Source organism: Salmo salar, chromosome 29 (assembly GCF_965601325.2).
Source record: "Salmo salar chromosome 29, fSalSal1, whole genome shotgun sequence".
Lineage (NCBI taxonomy): Eukaryota > Metazoa > Chordata > Actinopteri > Salmoniformes > Salmonidae > Salmo > Salmo salar.
In genome coordinates, this window is record NC_138319.1 from 12764228 (window position 1) to 12779850 (window position 15623).

At 45.5% G+C, this 15623-nt stretch overlaps 2 protein-coding genes across 2 annotated transcripts; both read left to right on the forward strand.

The window, feature by feature from the left end:
- Positions 1 to 1990: 1990 nt before the first annotated feature.
- On the forward strand, positions 1991 to 4905 carry LOC106590130 (serine/threonine-protein kinase pim-3). The gene is made up of 5 exons (XM_082970623.1): positions 1991 to 2006; positions 2341 to 2471; positions 2646 to 3024; positions 3124 to 3300; positions 3582 to 4905. The coding sequence occupies exons 1-5, from the start codon at positions 1991 to 1993 to the stop codon at positions 3686 to 3688; spliced, it is 810 nt and encodes a 269-aa protein (XP_082826749.1). The 3' UTR covers positions 3689 to 4905.
- A 485-nt stretch (positions 4906 to 5390) lies between these two features.
- Positions 5391 to 13970, forward strand: nsun6 (NOP2/Sun RNA methyltransferase 6). Its single transcript, NM_001140824.1, is given in 5 exon segments — positions 5391 to 5410; positions 5703 to 5847; positions 6850 to 7005; positions 13192 to 13199; positions 13289 to 13970. Coding segments are annotated over 4 exon segments (351 nt in total). The 5' UTR covers positions 5391 to 5410; positions 5703 to 5760; the 3' UTR covers positions 13389 to 13970.
- The last annotated feature ends 1653 nt before the right edge of the window (positions 13971 to 15623 follow it).

Sequence of the window (15623 nt, forward strand, 5' to 3'; positions counted from 1 at the left end):
CACTCTAGTGGTAGCATGAGACGGAGTCTACAACCCACACAAGTGGCTCAGGTAGTGCAGCTCATCCAGGATGGCACATCAATGCGAGCTGTGGCAAGAAGGTTTGCTGTGTCTGTCAGCATAGTGTCCAGAGCATGTAGGCGCTACCAGGAGACAGGCCAGTACATCAGGAGACGTGGAGGAGGCCATAGGAGGGCAACAACCCAGCAGCAGGACCGCTACCTCCGCCTTTGTGCAAGGAGGAGCAGGAGAAGCACTGCCAGAGCCCTGCAAAATGACCTCCAGCAGGCCAAAAATGTGCATGTGTCTGCTCAAACGGTCAGAAACAGACTCCATGAGGGTGGTATGAGGGCCCGACGTCCACAGGTGGGGGTTGTGCTTACAGCCCAACACCGTGCAGGACGTTTGGCATTTGCCAGAGAACACCAAGATTGGCAAATTCGCCACTGGCGCCCTGTGCTCTTCACAGATGAAAGCAGGTTCACACTGAGCACGTGACAGACGTGACAGAGTCTGGAGACGCCGTGGAGAACGTTCTGCTGCCTGCAACATCCTCCAGCATGACCGGTTTGGCGGTGGGTCAGTCATGGTGTGGGGTGGCATTTCTTTCTCCATGTGCTCGCCAGAGGTAGCCTGACTGCCATTAGGTACCGAGATGAGATCCTCAGACCCCTTGTGAGACCATATGCTGGTGCGGTTGGCCCTGGGTTCCTCCTAATGCAAGACAATGCTAGACCTCATGTGGCTGGAGTGTGTCAGCAGTTCCTGCAATAGGAAGGCATTGATGCTATGGACTGGCCTGCCCGTTCCCCAGACCTGAATCCAATTGAGCACATCTGGGACATCATGTCTCGCTCCATCCACCAACGCCACGTTGCACCACAGACTGTCCAGGAGTTGGCGGATGCTTTAGTCCAGGTCTGGGAGGAGATCCCTCAGGAGACCATCCGCCACCTCATCAGGAGCATGCCCAGGCATTGTAGGGAGGTCATACAGGCACGTGGAGGCCACACACACTACTGAGCCTCATTTGGACTTGTTTTAAGGACATTACATCAAAGTTGGATCAGCCTGTAGTGTGGTTTTCCACTTTAATTTTGAGTGTGACTCCAAATCCAGACCTCCATGGGTTGATAAATTGGATTTCCATTGATTATTTTTGTGTGATTTTGTTGTCAGCACATTCAACTATGTAAAGAAAAAAGTATTTAATAAGATTTATTTCATTCATTCAGATCTAGGATGTGTTATTTTAGTGTTCCCTTTATTTTTTTGAGCAGTATATATCTATTACAATGGCAAGGTGGCTAATTGGTGCACTTGCAAATCACACTATTTTCTCATAAAGGTTATCACAAACATCCCAAAATAAAATGTTAGGACCGTCTGACTGTTTCAGAACAAGGGGCTGAGAATGAAGAGGAAGTGCAGGGTCAATGTGGACGGGGGCGAACACCCAACCAAAAATCGGTCCAGCCAGCATGCCATAACCAAAAGGGTTTCATTGGTGCTCCCTTGTACTCAATTGACACAGAGCACTCTCCAGAAACTGCAGATTGAGAGTGAGGCTGACTGGCCCACTCCTATGGAGACCAGGGCAATTTCAAAGATGCCAAGGAGAAAGGGCCTACCAACCCCCAAGATGGAGGACAAGGGAACCCAATGCGACATGGGATCAAAGAGGAAAAGGATGACTAGTTTCCAAGATTTGGATTCAGACGACCTTAGGACTGCTAAGAAGATCAAGGTCACCGTGGCATCCGGACCATACAGCTCCATTGGCTCCTCCACATCAACAGACACATCCACCAGCAGCGAGAGAACCGACTCCAAATGTTCAGAAGTCTGCGATAAATACAAGACCAAAGTCCGACGCAACCCACCACGCAGAGGTCAGACACATTTGTCATAATCTGCCTTAGGTTTGAGTGACCAGACACCACAGAGTGTTTCAATGAGATAATTACAAACTGTGGCCAATTGTTGTAAAATGCAAATACCTGAAGGCCTACAGGGCTGACTTACAGTAAGTCAAGTGTACTATAAAGCCCCCTGTCTGATTAGTTTTATTGAGAATGTCTCTGTTTGTGCTCCTCTAGACCTGGTTATTGTCCTCAATGAAGCCTCTTAGACATTGAATAGCCTGATAAACAGTGTGTGGTTAGGAGAGGGACTGGGCCGTGTCCTTAACTGTGATATTTGTGTTGCAGCCAGTTTCACCTCGCTCTATAACGTGGGCAAGTTGCTGGGACAAGGAGGCTGTGGGTCCGTCTATGAGGGAACACGAAAGGAAGATGGGAGAGAAGTAATCATCCCTCTCTCTCTTTCCTCCCTCTTTAGATCTGTCCATCCACAGCATAAGACATTACCACAATTATGTTGATTATTCACAATGTGCTTCTCCCTTCTCCATCACTCAGGTCGCCATTAAGTACATCCCTAAGGGTGTATCGGAGTACTACCTCACAATCGTAAGTACAGTCTGATAAATGTGTACTGCACCACCCAACAATCATAAAAACAGTCAGATGGATATACATCGGAGTGCTAGCCTACCTAATAATTGTATGTACAGTCAGACCAATATAACAGCCCACTGAGCTGCCAATGCATGAAACTGTTGTTAATCAACCTTCCCCCTTTAGCCTGGAACAACGTACCGGCTGCCCCTGGAGGTAGCCCTGATGCAGATCGTGTCGCGGCCACCTGTCTGTGAACACGTGCTGGAGCTGGTGGATTGGTTCGAGCAGCCCAAGAAGTTCATCCTGGTCCTGGAGCGTCCCACTTCCTGCATGGACCTGTACGACTACTGTGAGATGATGGGTGGGAAGCTCAACGAGGCCATGGCGAGGGTCATCATGCTCCAGGTGGTTCTGGCGGTACGGCACTGCCGCGACCGCGGCGTCATCCACCGTGACATCAAAGTGGAGAACCTGCTGGTGCAGACGGACACTCTGAACGTCAAGCTCATCGACTTCGGCTGCGGGGATCTGCTGAGGGAGAAACTCTTCAGGGACTTTGCTGGTGAGAAAAGACGAAGACTGAATAGCATTGGTGTTGTGAGCTTCGGGCAAAGGAATGTAATATCCCCTCCTCTCGCCCCCCCCCCCCCATTTCTCTCAGGCACTACAGAGTTCTCCCCCCCTGAGTGGGTTCTGGATGGGATGTACCAGGGGCGCAAAGCCACCATCTGGTCCCTGGGTGTGCTTCTGTTTGGCCTGGTCAACGGTGACCTGCCCTTCAGGAAGGAGGCCGAAATCATCCGAGGACGCCTGCGCTTCAAGAGAGGGATCTCCAAAGGTATGTAGTTGCAGCTGGGAGGAGAGTAGGTGTGGTTAGGCAGTAGAGTGACATTTGGTACTGGTCCAATTACCAGTGCTTTATCTACACACTATCCAAAGCGATGGCGACACAGTAGAAACACAGAATTGAACTATTTTGCATTAAAAAAATGGTTTAGGGTAGGATACTTGATTAATAGAGTTTAAACTGAAGTTTGCAACAAGTGTGTTCTCACTGTATACTTTTTCTACTGTAACAAGATACCATTTGTGACTCTGTCTAATCCTATTGTTCCATAGAATGCAGAGACCTGGTCCGCTGGTGCCTCAAGCAAGACCCTCTGAAGAGGCCCGTCCTGGAACAGATCCTCCTGCACGACTGGCTGTCGGACCGGGCTCGCCCCTAAGTCCGTGTCCATTGCAAATGCCATAAGAAATACTGATATGAAATACATTTATTACTGTGTCATCAAGCAATGTCATATCACATACTTTATGTCATACCTATCAGATCTTTTACAAAATCTTGTCCATTCTCTAACTGACAGCTGTTGTTTGTTACTCAAATTTTTTTGCAGGTTCTATAGCAATGTAAGACAATTGAGGAGTGTAGGAGTGGGGAGAGATTTTGATAATTTGGAATTAGTAGCTGTTAGTACCAAAACAACATCCCCTTTTATGGTACTTAACTGGACAATTGGGTCTTAAAATTCTTTAGTGTTCAAAACCAAACCCTCCTCCAATGGGATTAGCCAAGGACAGCATCGAAAAAAGGAGAAGGAAGAAGAGGACACCAAAAATCACCTGATATCACATTTGATCTGCGCAACCAACTGGGAATGAGGACTGAAATTCAAAGCAGCTCTCCAGGGAACAATTTTGCAGAACATGAAGGGACACTCCAATTCTAGATAGGACCATCAAAACACCGCTGAGTTCTGACCCTCTTCTTGTGCTGCAAGGGCTTGAAGAGAGATTGTAACAGGGATAATGCTTGGAGATTTTGCTACTCTGATGAGAGAAAATATGGTTTTTATTCAACATCTTACCTTCGCCTTTGAGCTGATGTTGACAAAGGGAGGATACAGAAACTCTCCATAGAATAACAACTTTATGTTCCCCTAGACTGCACTGAGCCAGCTACCACTGTTCTAGTACTGAGCTTGAAGAGAACAGCAGAACTGTAAGGAAACTCCAACAGGAAGAGACCTTCAGAAAGACACCGCTGAGACCAGTTCTGACCTCCTCTGCTGCAAGGGCTTGAAGAGAGATGGTACTCGAATTCCAATCGACCCCTTTACAGCATATTACTTTCGCCTTTCAGTGTCTCCCGAGTGGCGCAGCGGTCTAAGACACTGCATCTCAGTGTAAGAGGCGTCACTACAGTCCCTGGTTAGATTCCAGGCTGTCTCACATCTGGCTGTGATTGGGAGTCCCATAGGGTGGCGCACAATTGGCCCAGTGTCGTCCGGGTTTGGCCGGGGTAGGTCATCATTGTAAATAAGAATTTGTTCTTAACTGACTTGCCTAGTTAAATAAAGGCTAAATAGAAAATTACAAAAATTCTGCTGACACAGGAATACCAATGACAGTTCTAAGCAGAAACAACAGTTTTGCCCCCCCCCCACCCTTAAAATGTAATATGATTGAAAACACACTTCACATCAGTGTCCTGGATGTAGTTAGGATTGTAATCTTAGTATTAATCTTAGTTTAAGTGAAGTAAATTAGAGCTGAAAAATGGTGTCCTCAAGAAAAATAAAAAAAAATAGGAAGCATCCCAAATCTGTTGTCTGGTGTAGTTTTAGATGTCACATTTTATAGATACTATTTATGAGTATGTAATAATAATCTGTAAGTGACTATCACATGTGAGTTGATTTATGTTTGATTAATGTACATAAACTCAAAACATATTTACAAAATCTCGGAATTATCGTTGAACTGAAATGTGTGTGTCAATAGCAACATGGATATAGAACAACATGCAGTACAGTAGCTAAATAATGAGAAAAGTGCTCCAATTAGATTGCCCCAAAAGAACTACAACTCCCAACATTACGACACAGACGCATGTTAATGACATATGAGGAAATGCCCTACGAAGATCCTTCACCCAAAAATGTAACGTGAGTAGCATGGAGACTGATTCAAAACTGACTTGTAAAACGCTTTTCGCTTAGAATTTGCACCTTTACATTATGCACACAAACGTACTTTGAATCAATACTTCATGCAAGCAACATGCTAGATAATGGAATCGCAAAGAAGCTTATGTGTTTGATGTCTTCATATCACCGACAATACCACTAGCCTCTTCGCTCCCAGGTCTCCCGTTATAATGGTCAGATACTGACAATTTCAAGGGAATGGATGCAGTAATTAACAATAACATTAATTTCTCTTTATGTAATAACCTAGGTTACATCTCAGGCCGAAATAGGTGTATTTTTTTTCCATCTTCAAATTGCCATAACCAATGCCAGAAGAAATGTCAATTTTCCCAAGAATTGCTTTGAAGCCAGAAGTTCATGATTACTTGAGGAATGTCTTCATAAACAAGGAGGTGGGGTTCCCTTACCTGCTACACACACACACACACATAGGGATATCTAAAGAGTTCTGTTATTAAAGAGTATCCAAGCAGACCCACTTCCTCTCTGCTTACCTCATGTCAAAATAAAAGTCCTGCACATGCGCCATATGTGGACAAAAAAGGAATAACTTGTGGGGGACGTTTATTTTGACATAGGTAAGCAGAGAGGAAGTGGGGTATTTAACAGACCCAAGTTTGGAAAGTCTGTTTAATAATTTGATCCTTTTAGATATTTTCTCTAATAATGATCAACTGTCCTGCCCATCGGCAGGAAAGTTGAAATGGAATTGTATTTCATTTCTGGCTTCCCACGGACTGTTTTTGTGCAACCCAGTACAATTTAAAGCAATTGCCTCCCGAGTGGTGCAGCGGTTTAACGCACTGCTAGAGGCGTCACTATAGACCGTGGTTCGTTCCCAGGCTGTGTCACAACCGGACGTGAACGAGAGTCCCATAGGGCGGCGCACAATTGGCCCAGCGTCGTCCGGGTTAGGGGAGGGTTTGGCCGGGGGGGGGGGTATGTAAATACACCCGCGTTGCTAAAAGCACCTAGCACACACACACACTAATTAATGTGTTTGTGTTCATTGTTTTGACAGTGACTACATTTATGTTCTTGTTCGAACAAGACGTTGGTTGAATTCTACTAGATGCAACTTTATTGTTCCTAAATGACACCTATAAGGTTTTTCTTGCACATTATCAGATCTCATCAAGTTATGTAGAGCTATCTGGGCATGTATTTCTCCTGCTTCTCAGAGTAGCATTGCTGATCTAGGATCAGTTTGGCCTTTTAGATAATAATGAATCCAAATGTTATGGAAAAGGAGGCCCTGATCCTAGTTCCACTCTGAGATGCTTCATGAATATTGGCCCTGAAGTTCAAGTGTCACCCAAAAATGATCTGTTGAAATAGAGAAGTAACGTTCAGCTACTCGAACCTGACACCCCCTGTCCTATGTTTGCGTACAGGTGCTGGCTGCAGTGAGTCAAGGAGAGGCAGAGCAGAGGTTCCAGAGGCTGCTGTCCTGCCTGTCCCACCCACCTGCCTTGACCTGTGTGCGAGCCAGCACACACCTGGCTTCCCTGGAGGAGATCCAACACAGGCTTGGGGAGGAACTCAAACAGGTGGGGGGCAGTCTGCTTTCTGTGTTGCTGGCTTGTGGGGGTGGGATTCATTCACTGTAGTATGTTAACTGAAATGTGCTTAAGTTCAAGGCTCCTTTTAGGCTATAGTGTGAGAGACAGATGGACTGAGTTTATTCCCTTCTACCGAAGTGTGCACTTGCACAGTTGCTCACTCTCCGTCATCAATCAATCAATTAATCAACCCTTTTTACATCAGCCGTCATGGATTTAACAATGGAGGGAACTCCCTCCAGCCAATACTTACACCAATCCATATGCTTTTAAATACATGACAGGGTGCAAATGCACACTTTAGGAAAAGGGTAGAGAATCAGGACACAGCCATAGTGGACATGTCTATGGAGCAGTGTTGCCCGAAAACTTAACTACTTAAATTGTTTTTTTTTTTATTGCTAAAGTTTTTTTTTGTCCCGGGTGGGTATGCTGTGTAAGAGCGTTTATGTCTGACTGTGTGTGTGTGTATACATTTATGACTTTCAACACTGTTTTCTGTGTGTTGACTCCTCAGTGCAAGCTCTTCTAACCCTGCTACCTCTGTTCTTGCAGCAGCAGAAGTGTGACTCTCAGTCTGAAGACATTTCCGTTACTATTCTCCCCCACCCGCACATTCCAGATGTGCTGCTTCTTCCTGTCATCGGGCCTAGGTATGTCAGGAATGCCTGCAAAATGTCCGCCAAATACACTATATACAGTACCAGTGAAAAGTTTGGACACACCTACTCATTCCAGGTTTTTTCTTTATTTTGACTATTTTCTACGTTGTTGAATAATAGTGAAGACATCACAACTATGAAATAACATATAATACACATATGGAATCATGTATTAACTGTTAAACAAATCAAAATATATTTTATATTTGAGATTCTTCAAAGTAGCCACCCTTTGCCTTGATGACAGCTTTATATACAAAGTATGTGTACACCACTTTGAATTTGTGGATTTGGCTATTTCAGCCACACCCGTTGCTGATAGGTGTATAAAATTGAGCACACAGCCATGCAATCTCGGTAGTCAAACATTGGCAGTAAAATGGCCTTACGGAAGAGCTCAGTGACATTCAACGTGGCACCGTCATAGGATACCATCTTTCCAACAAGTCAGTTCGTCAAATTTCTGCCATGCTAGAGTTGCCCCGGTCAACTGTAAGTGCTGTTATTGCCAAGTGAAAACGTCTAGGAGCAACAACGGCTCAGCCGCGAAGTTGTAGGCCACACAAGCTCACAGAACGGGACTGCCGTGTGCTGAAGCATGTAGCACCTAAAAATCGTCTGTCCTCAGTTGCAACACTCACCGAGTTCCAAACTACCTCTGGAAGCAAGGTCAGCACCAGAACTGTTCGTCGGGAGCATCATGAAATGGGTTTCCTTGGCCGAGCAGCCGCACACAAGCCTGAGATCACTGTGCGCAATGCTAAGCGTCGGCTGGAGTGGTGTAATGCTCACCGTCATTGGACTCTGGAGCAGTGAAACACGTTCTCTGGAATGATGAATCACGCTTCACCATCTGGCAGTCCGACAGACAAATCTGGTTTTGGCGGATGCCATGAGAACGTTACCTGTCCCAATGCATAGTGCCAACTGTAAAGTTTGGTGGAGGAGGGATAATGGTCTGGGTCTGTTTTTCATGGTTCGGACTAGGCCCTTTAATTACAGTGAAGGGAAATCTTAACGCTGCAGCATACAATGACATTCTAGACGATTCTGTGCTTCCAACTTTGTGGCAACAGTTTGGGGAAGGCCCTTTACGGTTTCAGCATGACAATGCCCCCGTGCACAAAGCGATGCCCATACAGAAATGATTTGTCAGGATCGGTGTGGAAGAACTTGACTGGCCTACACAGAGCCAAGACCTCAACCCCATTGAACACCTTTGGGATGAATTGGAACGCCAACTGCGAGCCAGGCCTAATCGCCCAACATTAGTGCCTGACCTCACTAATGCTCTTGTGGCTGAGAGGAAGCAAGTCCCTGCAGCAATTTTCCAACCTCTATTGGAAAGCCTTCCCAGAAGAGTGGAAGCTGTTATAGCAGCAAAGGGGGGACCAACTCCATGTTAATGCCCATGATTTTGAAATGAGATGTTTGACGAATAGGTGTCCACATACTTTTGGTCATGTAGTGTAAGAGTCCACTCCACAAAGGTAAGAGGGAAAAACACTCTTTACCGATGTAAAAATCGAAAGCCCTTGTCCAGGACTTTGCATGCAGCTTTCTGACTCTGAGCCTTCCTGGACCAGAGCTTAGAAAAATCCCAAACCCTCTCCAAAATCACTCCCACCATGGCCACAACTACACATGATTTCATAAAATTACAGTAGAAATAACAGGTTTCTTAACTTAACTCGCTATGCAAAAACACTATGCACATTGGGTTTGACATTCTCTATGTAACCAAATCAACAACAGAACTTAAAGACGCAAAGAAAGCCCCGCATAAACCAACAATTGCTAGCAATGACATAAGGCAACTTTCTCTTCTGCTCTTAATCTTTCCAAGAATTTGTCCTTTGCTACTATTGATATGTATGTGTGTGATGACATATAAGTGGTACCTCTGATCTTTAGCACTGTTCATCACCTCATCACCCGTGTGTGTGTGAAAGAGAGCTATTCTGCATCCCAAATTGCACCCTTTCCCCCTATGGACTCTGGTCAAAAATAGCGCACCATATAGGGAATAGGGTGCCATTTGGGACGTAACCAGAGCAAATAAGCGGCATGTGAATGTGTTTTACCACCCTCTTACTTTGCGGTCAGGCCTGTGGTCCAGCTCAGCTCTGAGGTCATAGTAGGCGCTCAGTGTGGCAGTGCTGTTCTGAGGGGAGCGCACGTCTTCGCCCCAGGGATCCTCGCCACACCCAAGTGTAAGAGGTCTTCATGCACTCCAACTACAAGCCAAGGACGGCACCCTCTTTCTTCACTTCCTTAGATGCCATGGGAACCTTTGACCGTAACGATTTGGTAGACCCTTGAGTTCTTCTTCAATAATTTGAAGGGATACTAGTTGCGTTCACAACAGGTGATTGCGTTAGAACTGTTATCAGCAGTCTAGTGAAACAATAGTTTTGGGAATGAACATTATAGCCTGGACTGGAGGTACAATAATAGTGGCGTGTTTGGTCTCAGTCATGAAGACAGGGGACATGGTGTACATATCAATGTTGTGATTGATACAAGTTGCCTTTGCTCCAGATGATTGTGTTAGAACTGTAAAAAGAGTATTAACTCGTAAACCTGTTGCCTGTTTCAGTCATGAAGACAGGAGATGCGGTGTCTGTGTTCTCGGACCTGGAGGGGAAGTGCACACGGGGGAACAAGGACTTTAAGGGAAAGAGAGTGTTTGTGGGAAATGGAGTCGCTGAAATGGACCGCTCCAACATCTTCTGCTCAGACGAACCAGTCAAGTAGGTAGAGACGCTTAGGTCTCGAATCTCTATAACAAAATTCTCTCAGGGCAGCGTTACACTCGCCTGTTATGAGGCTGCTATTTGGCTAGCACTTTATAGCACATCATAAAGTGGTAATAGCATGGTAATAGTATGGTTGCTATTGGAGTAAAGTTTTAATACAGATCAAGCCTCATTGAATGAAGCATGCGCACATACTCAATATCAATGCTCAGAAAGATTTAGTCCTAGTAAAAAGCATACGCTAAGCTGTAAGACATGCTCAGGGTTGAATATATTTTGCAGTAATGTCACTGTTCTCTTCCCGTATAGGGGTGTTGGCATTCGGATGGTAGAGCCCCTGTACCAGAGCCCCTCCTTCGATGGGGTACTGCCCAGTCTGGCGTTCCTACAGGTACCTCTTGAACAGAAGTTTTTTTTTTGCGACGGCAGTAGATTCTCTGGATCAACGGTCGTAATCAGGGGCATCTCGTGTCTCAAGAATATCGGAGACGGAGCGCTGATTTAGAATCCGTTTTGATCACAACAAATAAGATCACATGGACGTTGGGGACTGGGCCTGTATCCACAAAGTGCTAGGACCCCACCCTCTCTGTAAAATCTTATTCGTTATGATCTGAGCAGCAACATTTATCCTAGATTAGCACTCGTATTCTGAGCTCTGTTTTCCCCGTCTCTTTCTATGACTCTAGAACCTCCCGTCGGTGGTGGTGGGTCACGTGCTGGGGCCCCGTCCTGGAGAGCGCATCCTGGATATGTGTGCCGCTCCCGGGGGGAAGACCTGCCATATCGCTGCCCTGATGGGGGGACAGGTGAGAGTGTAGGGGTGGGGGCTCTGCTGGGCTTTGAAGACCTTGAAGTTAAAGGTGCAATATGCAGAAATCGCTCCACAATTTCCTGGTTGCTAAAATTCTTATAGTTAGCCTAATTTCAGATTCTGTGATAAAACAAGCGAGTATAGTGTAGAGAATCATTGTACCATCTAAACCGCTGTGAAATATATTTTCCATAACCAAAACTATTGTATTTTCAGCTGTTTGAAGCTGGTGTACAAAACCGAAAGTAAAAGACACAAAAAACTAAACTTAAGAACGGGAAGCATAGAAATGGCGCACGTAGGACAGATCTACCGCTTCTTAGACTTTCTTTCCATGGGAATGACAGATCTAGAACTCACATTTCTATGTGAATTTGGTTGGGTCACCCAAAAAGTTACATATTGCAGCTTTAAAGGGATATTTCACTTTCAGGTCAAAGTTTGTGAGATGTAAAGTGGTCTAATGTCCAGATGAAGCCACGTCCAATTACATCAGTTGTATAGATCCAGCGATATGGCTCCACCCCAAATAATTGAAAAACAAAACTTTAATTTATGAGTAAAATGGCCCTTTAAGTTTCCATTTGGACATTACATCTACTTCTCCACAAGGTGGAGCTGTTGTGCAAGGCTGGCCTCTTTTCCCCACTGCTACCTGGAATGTTGTTTTTGCCTTTGCTGCTCACTTGGTTTGTCCCTTGCAGGGAGAGGTAGTGGCCCTGGATAAGATCAGAGGCAAGGTGGAGCGCATCCTTCAGAACGCCAAAGTGCTGCATCTGGACTGCATCAAAGCCCACTGCTTCAATAGCATCAAGGCTGTGTGCACTGACCAGGCCCAGGACACCGAGGGTACGGAATGTGACTGATGGGATGCACATCCCAAATGGCACCCTAATTCCCTACGTAGTGCACTACTTTTGACCAGGGCCTATTCAAAAGTAGTGCACTATAGGTAATCGGGTGCCGTTTAGAACGCCGGCATGGACACCACTGACGATTTCAATGTTATTTTCACCTCTCTACTTGGTTGGCTAGCATGGTTACTAACTCAGAGACCTGGATACTTTCATGTCACCCTGTTTTCAGGTCCACCCTTCCCTCCACAGAGTTTTGACCGGGTGTTGCTGGATGCTCCGTGTAGCGGTCTAGGCCAGAGACCCAGCATGGCCTGTACCTGGAACCTGAAGGAGATCTGCTCCTACCAGCCTCTACAGCGCAAGCTCTTCCACACAGTGCGTCGCACGCACGCACACACAGACACATGCATGCCCGCTCGAGCACACTTACCTCGCATAAGACTGGCCTTGACCAGTGCTGACCAGTAGAGGACAGTGTGGCCAAGCTTGATTGTTCTAGAGCTCTGGGCTCCGATATACTCTGATGAAAAGCTTAAGTATAGCCGGCAGATGGATTACTGTGGGGAGATTAGGGTCCAATAGTGAGCACATCACTTATCCCAGCGGCACAAAGCGCTCCATCAGTGTCCACTGGAGTTTCCTTAAGGCCATTTAATATCTAGGCTCTGGAGAGACCGCAGTAAGGTAAATGTGTGTGTGTACATAGCTGCACAGGCGTTTTGACAATGCAGTGTCTATCTATTGAGCGATGAGGGCATGTTAAAGAGTGCTTACTGTGAGTGTGACCTTAGTGTGTGTGTGTATAATTGGCAGGCGGTACGGCTCCTGAAGAGAGGTGGGGTCCTGGTGTACAGCACCTGCACTGTGACTCTGGCAGAGAACGAGGAGCAGGTGGCCTGGGCCCTTAACACCTTCCCCAGCCTCACACTACAGCCTCAGGTAGCGCACACACACATGCACACACAGCCTCAGGTAACAAATGTGTACACACACACACAAAAATACTAACTAATGTGTCTCTCTCTCAGGAGCCCCACATCGGAGCAGAGGGCATGCTGGGAGCTGGCCTGTCACCTGAGCAGCTGCGTCTCCTCCAGAGGTTCAGTCCTGAGTTGGGCTGGAGCGTGGCCGAGGCCAGGGGAGAGGATGACAGCCCCACAGAACAGCCAGAGTCCCCAACCTCCCTCGCACACCGAGCCAACAAGGACACTATCGGCTTCTTCATTGCCAAGTTCCTGAAGAGCTGACAGGACTAGACTATAGCAGTACCCTCCCCTAGAACCGAGCTGTTCTCCCTGCCTTCACACAGGGCCTGCAGAGAGGAATAATGGTGTTTACACCTCTCACTGTACTCAGGCAGGAGAGCATTTAGAACACACACTCCCTGTGCGGTTTATAACATCCACCTCTGTGCCTGCCTGGCTGCCTACTAAAACACTGGCCCATATAGGGATGACTTGTATAAACAGAGAGGGGAGGGAGGGAGGGATTGAGCAAGATGAAAAACATTTATGGGCGAGTAAGGGAGAAAATGCGTAGGGCGGATGAGTACCGGCAAATGCAGTTCTGCTGCCGTTCGCCCCGTCGCCATGACAACAGTGACGACACAGCTGCCCTGGTGACAGCGGATTTGCTGGCTCTGGGAGCGTAGATCAGGAAGTAGCGTGCTGAAAGAGGTCACGAGGTATTAACAATTTACTGCCTTTTAGTTAGCGTTTTAAAAACAAGGAACCGGTATGGTTATTTTTACAGGAACAAGATGGCATCACACAGCTATTCCTCAGTTTATGCTCTCTCTACATTCAACAGATTTTGTTCCTTTACTTATCCCCTTTTCTCTCTAATAAATTGAAAATAAACTAATTATGTATATTAGCATATTTCTTCTTTACTACTTTCTCATTAAATATTTGTGTATAAACATCATATTGCTTGCCGTATCAAAACATTTATAAAGTTGATTTGATCAAATGGATGAAGGTCAATGCGGGTGAAGGTCAACGTCATAAATCTACGAGTTTGCAGTACCAGTCAAAAGTTCGGACACCTACTCATTCCAGGGTTTTTCCTTATTTTTGTTTGACTATTTTCTACATTGTAGAATAACAGTGAAGACATCAAAACGATGAAATAACACATATGGAATCATGTAGTAACCAAAAAACTGTTAAACATATCAAAATATATTTTAGATTTGAGATTCTTCAAAGTAGCCACCCTTTGCCTTTATGACAGTTTTGCATTCTCTCAACCAGCTTCATGAGGTAGTCACCTGGAATGCATTTCAGTTAACAGGTGTGTTTTGTTAAAAGTTAATTTGTGGAATTTCTTTCCTTCTCAATGCATTTGAGCCAATCAGTTGTGTTGTGACAACGTAGGGGAGGTATACAGAAGAAAGCCCTATTTGGTAAAAGACCAAGTCCATATTATGGCAAGAACACCTTAAATAAGCAAAGAGAAACGACTGTCCATCATTAGTTTAAGACATGAAGGTCAGTCAATCTGGAAAATGTCAAGAACTTTGAAAGCAAATAGCATCAAGCACTATGATGAAACTGGCTCTCATGAGGACCGCCACAGGAAAGGAAGACCCAGAGTTACCTCTGCTGCAGAGGATAAGTTCATTAGAGTTAACTGCACCTCAGATTGCAGCCCAAATAAATGCTTCACAGAGTTTAAGTAACAGACACATCTCAACATCAACTGTTCAGAGGAGACTGCGTGAATCAGGCCTTTATGGTTCGAGTTGCTGCAAAGAAACCACTACTAAAGGACACCAATAAGAAGAAAAAACTTGCTTGGGCCAAGAAACACGAGCAATGGACATTAAACAGGTGGAAATCTGTCCCTTGGTCTGATGAGTCCAAATTTGAGATTTTTGGTTCCAACCGCTGTCTTTGAGATGCAGAGTAAGTGAACGGATGATCTCTGCATGTGTGGTTCTCACCGTGAAGCATGGAGGAGGTGTGATGGTGTGGGGTTGCTTTGCTGGTGGCACTTTCAGTGATTTATTTTGACTTCAAGGCACACAACCAGCATGGCTACCACAGCATTCTGCAGCAATACACCATCCCATCTGGTTTGCGCTTAGTGGGACTATAATTTGTTTTTTAACAGGACAATTTGTATTTTTTATTTCACCTTTATTTAACCAGGTAGGCTAGTAGAGAACAAGTTCTCGTTTGCAACGGCGACCTGGCCAAGATAAAGCACAGCAGTTCGACACACAACAACACAGAGTTACACATGGAATAAACAAACATACAGTCAATAATACAGTAGGAAAAAAAAGTATGTATACAGTGAGTGCAAATGAGCTAAGGGAGGAAAGGCAATAAATAGTCCATGGTGGCGAAGTAATTACAATATAGCAATTAAACACAGGAATGGTAGATGTGCAGAAGATCAATGTGCAAGTAGAGATACTGGGGTGCAAAGGAGCAAGATAAGTAAATAAATACAGTATGGAGATGAGGTAGTTGGGTGGGCTGTTTATAGATGGGCTATGTACAGG